The 3002-nt window shown below is 56.6% G+C and overlaps 1 protein-coding gene across 1 annotated transcript in view; it reads left to right on the top strand.

The window, feature by feature from the left end:
• LOC113207356 (uncharacterized) overlaps positions 1-2996 on the top strand; it is an 8514-nt gene extending 5518 nt beyond the window's left edge. Inside the window, exons 9-14 of the mRNA XM_052277697.1 lie at positions 1487-1620; positions 1713-1852; positions 2097-2178; positions 2311-2455; positions 2545-2734; positions 2803-2996. Of these exons, the coding sequence (XP_052133657.1) occupies positions 1487-1620; positions 1713-1852; positions 2097-2178; positions 2311-2455; positions 2545-2734; positions 2803-2954 (843 nt within the window). The 3' untranslated portion in view covers positions 2955-2996. The remainder of the gene's footprint in view (positions 1-1486; positions 1621-1712; positions 1853-2096; positions 2179-2310; positions 2456-2544; positions 2735-2802) is intronic.
• Positions 2997-3002: the final 6 nt, after the last annotated feature.

The following is a 3002-nucleotide window of genomic DNA, read 5'->3' on the forward strand; positions in this document are numbered from 1 at the left end:
TAACAGTTTGTCTTTTTCCTATTTTTTCCTGGAAAAGTTTTAAATTTTCCCCGGAAAAATTTCGGACTTGAAAATCCTTCCCTAGCTTCGCAAGGAGCCCGCGGGCGGGATCACGTGGTCCACCCCGGTGTGTCGCGGGCTGCGCGTTTGAGCCTCAGGGGTGGCCTCCTCCCTACCATTCAGCGCCCGCGACCAGCGCGTAGGCAACCCAACCGACTCTCTGGTGGGGCGTGCGGCAGGCACACCCGGTGCAGTACTACCCGCTTACTGCTAGTGTATACATCCGTCCGTGTCGGACAATTGTACCATACAACAGTAGGAGCGAATGCCATATGCTTTGTAACTGTTACAAGATTTTGCTTTCTTTGTACTGAAAAGAATTTGTTGACATTACACTGGAAGTCCAAAAGTACAAATGTCACACCTGCAGGTGTGCAACGAAATATTCCACGCCTGCAGGTGAGCGACAGCTTATATACACTCTTCGGGACAAGTCGATGACCTTTACAAGTGACGAATCGCCATTGGTTCACCTAACAAATATAACTACGGTTAGGCAATATGGTCCACGCTGCTTCAACATGTGGCGCGACTGTATCCTGGGTGATCTTGTAGGTTGAAATAAACAGCAAAGCGTGACCACCGCACAGAATGAGTTAACCTCCTAAAGGTTCAGACAGGTTCCGTGTCTGTCGGTCTAGCTGTCTTTATGCGTACTCTTACCGTCCCTCGCGCCTGCAAAGATCCACGCTGCCCTCTGCTGAAACGGAAGTAATTCCGCTCAGCCGCACGTTTTATTCTACTTCCGTTTGCCTCGTCATTGTCTACACGGCGCAATAGCTGGAAATCCAACGCGAGTAAACGCCTGTGTCCCTTTCCCCTGTGCCCCCCGCCCCCCTCCGTCTCTGGCGGCTCCTCCGCCTTCATCTCTGCTCACAGGAAATCGGGACATCCTGTGAGGTCGTTCGGGGTAGCATCAGGCTATGGAAGGGGACATAGACACTGATAGAGAGAGAGAGACGGGGAGAGAGACAGAAAGAGAGACAGACAGATGAAAAAAACGAAAAAACTAGAAATTGCCCTGTGGTCTAGGGTTGTCGACCCACGCACCGCCCTGTCGGTGCCGTCATGACGTCATAGCCTTCCGGTGGTCTTGGGTGAAGACGCTTTCGTCCAAGCGGTGGTTGCCGATGACGTCGTTGACCCCGGACCGGAGGCGGCGCGAGGCGGGCGCCGGGCGGACAGCCCCGCCACACACGGGCGCACGCGGCTGCCTACCCTCCCCATGGCAGGGGCCGGGGCGGCCGGTCGCGTCCCAAGCCGATCACAGAGCGGCTCAAAACAAAACAAAAGTCGTTGTTTTTTTGTTTTGTTTTTTAAAAATTTTTATGGGGGACGCCACGCCATGTCGGTCTGCACGCCTAATTAGCTGATCTCCCCGTAGTTGTCTCCTGATTTTCATTTTTTTTCTTGTTTGGCGTTCCAGACGGGAGTGTACTCCAACACGGTCGTCCTGCAGCACCACAGCGTCGTCATGACCAAGGCCGACAAGATCTACAAAGTCAAGTGCACCTATGACATGTCCTCCAAGAACATCACCTTCGGCATGATGCCCATCAGGTAGGTGCCGCGTTGTTGACGTGTCCCGTTGACGTTGACGGCGGCGTCCTCTCGCTCGCGAGCTCACCCCTCTGCTGTGTGCTTGACCACAGGGACCCCGAGATGATCTCCATCACCTCCGCGCCGGAGGCCCCACCCCCGCGCATCCGCATCCTGGACGCGCGCAGCCGAGAGGTGGAGACGGTGCGCATCGGGGACAAGCTCACCTTCCGCATCGAGATCCCCGAGGACAGTGAGTATGGGGAACAGTATAAGGTCTAAGGTCCGGCTGACAGGGGGTCGGTGCACTTACAGGGGCTTTGTAGCTCAAATTGCCTACATTTCAGGCGGCTCACTAGGGACGATGGGAGGGTGGGGGCGATCGCCCCCACCCTCACCTTATACCGCACCTGGGGGTGTTGAAGCCTCGATTTTGACCTGGATTTAGTCAATATATCAAGTCCTCGAGTCTAACGCCACTGCTCTTTTCCCTCCAGCGCCCTACGGCATCTTCGCCCGAAGCTGCGTCGCCATGGCCAAGGACTCCAAGAGCACGTTCCAGATTATCGACGACGAAGGGTGAGTTCGCCGGGGCTCCGCCATAAAAAGAGAAATTGGTCTTATTGGAACTACATGCCTAGTCGTTATCAAAGTTTTCTCAAAATAGAGTTGTGAGGTTGACTTATATATCGTGGTTCTTGCCTTCCCTAGTTGTCCCGTGGATCCGGCCATCTTCCCGGGCTTCGCACCCGACGGCAACGCGCTGCAGTCCGTGTACGAGGCGTTCCGCTTCACCGAGTCGTACGGTGTGATCTTCCAGTGCAACGTCAAGTACTGCCTAGGGCCCTGTGAGCCGGTGAGTTTCCGCGGAGGCCGCCCTCCTCCCTACACTGGTGGGGAGTGACCGAAGTGACGTGAATCCCAACTCCTTCTCTTCCGACGCAGGCTGTCTGCGAGTGGGGGCGTGAGTCCGTCGAGTCCTGGGGCAGAAGGAGACGTTCCGCGCCAGCCAACGACTCCGAGGAGGCGTCGGGCGACGACATGACCCTCTCGCAGGAGATCCTCGTCTTGGACTTTGGCGACGACAAGCAGAGCCAGTCGCTGAGGAGTGAGGCCTCCACCGACTTTGGCAAGGGTGAGTGCATTGGCCGAGAGTCCGCTGCCGCAGCGGCCGCTGTGTCTAACGCCAGCTCCCTGTTGCAGACCACACGGTGATCATGACGGAGACCTGCCCGACCAGGACGTCGGTGATGGCGCTGGGCGTGACCTGCGCGCTGCTGGCCCTCGTGTACCTGTCCACGCTATTGTGCTACTGCACCAAGAAGTGGATGTATCCCCAGAAGGTCGTGGCTTGAAGGCGATCATACCCCACCGTTGGCCATGACCCCTCCCCCTTCCCTCCC

The sequence above is a fragment of the Frankliniella occidentalis genome, unplaced genomic scaffold (assembly GCF_000697945.3).
Source record: "Frankliniella occidentalis isolate FOCC.00 unplaced genomic scaffold, Focc_3.1 Scaffold11, whole genome shotgun sequence".
NCBI classification, from domain to species: Eukaryota; Metazoa; Arthropoda; class Insecta; order Thysanoptera; family Thripidae; genus Frankliniella; species Frankliniella occidentalis.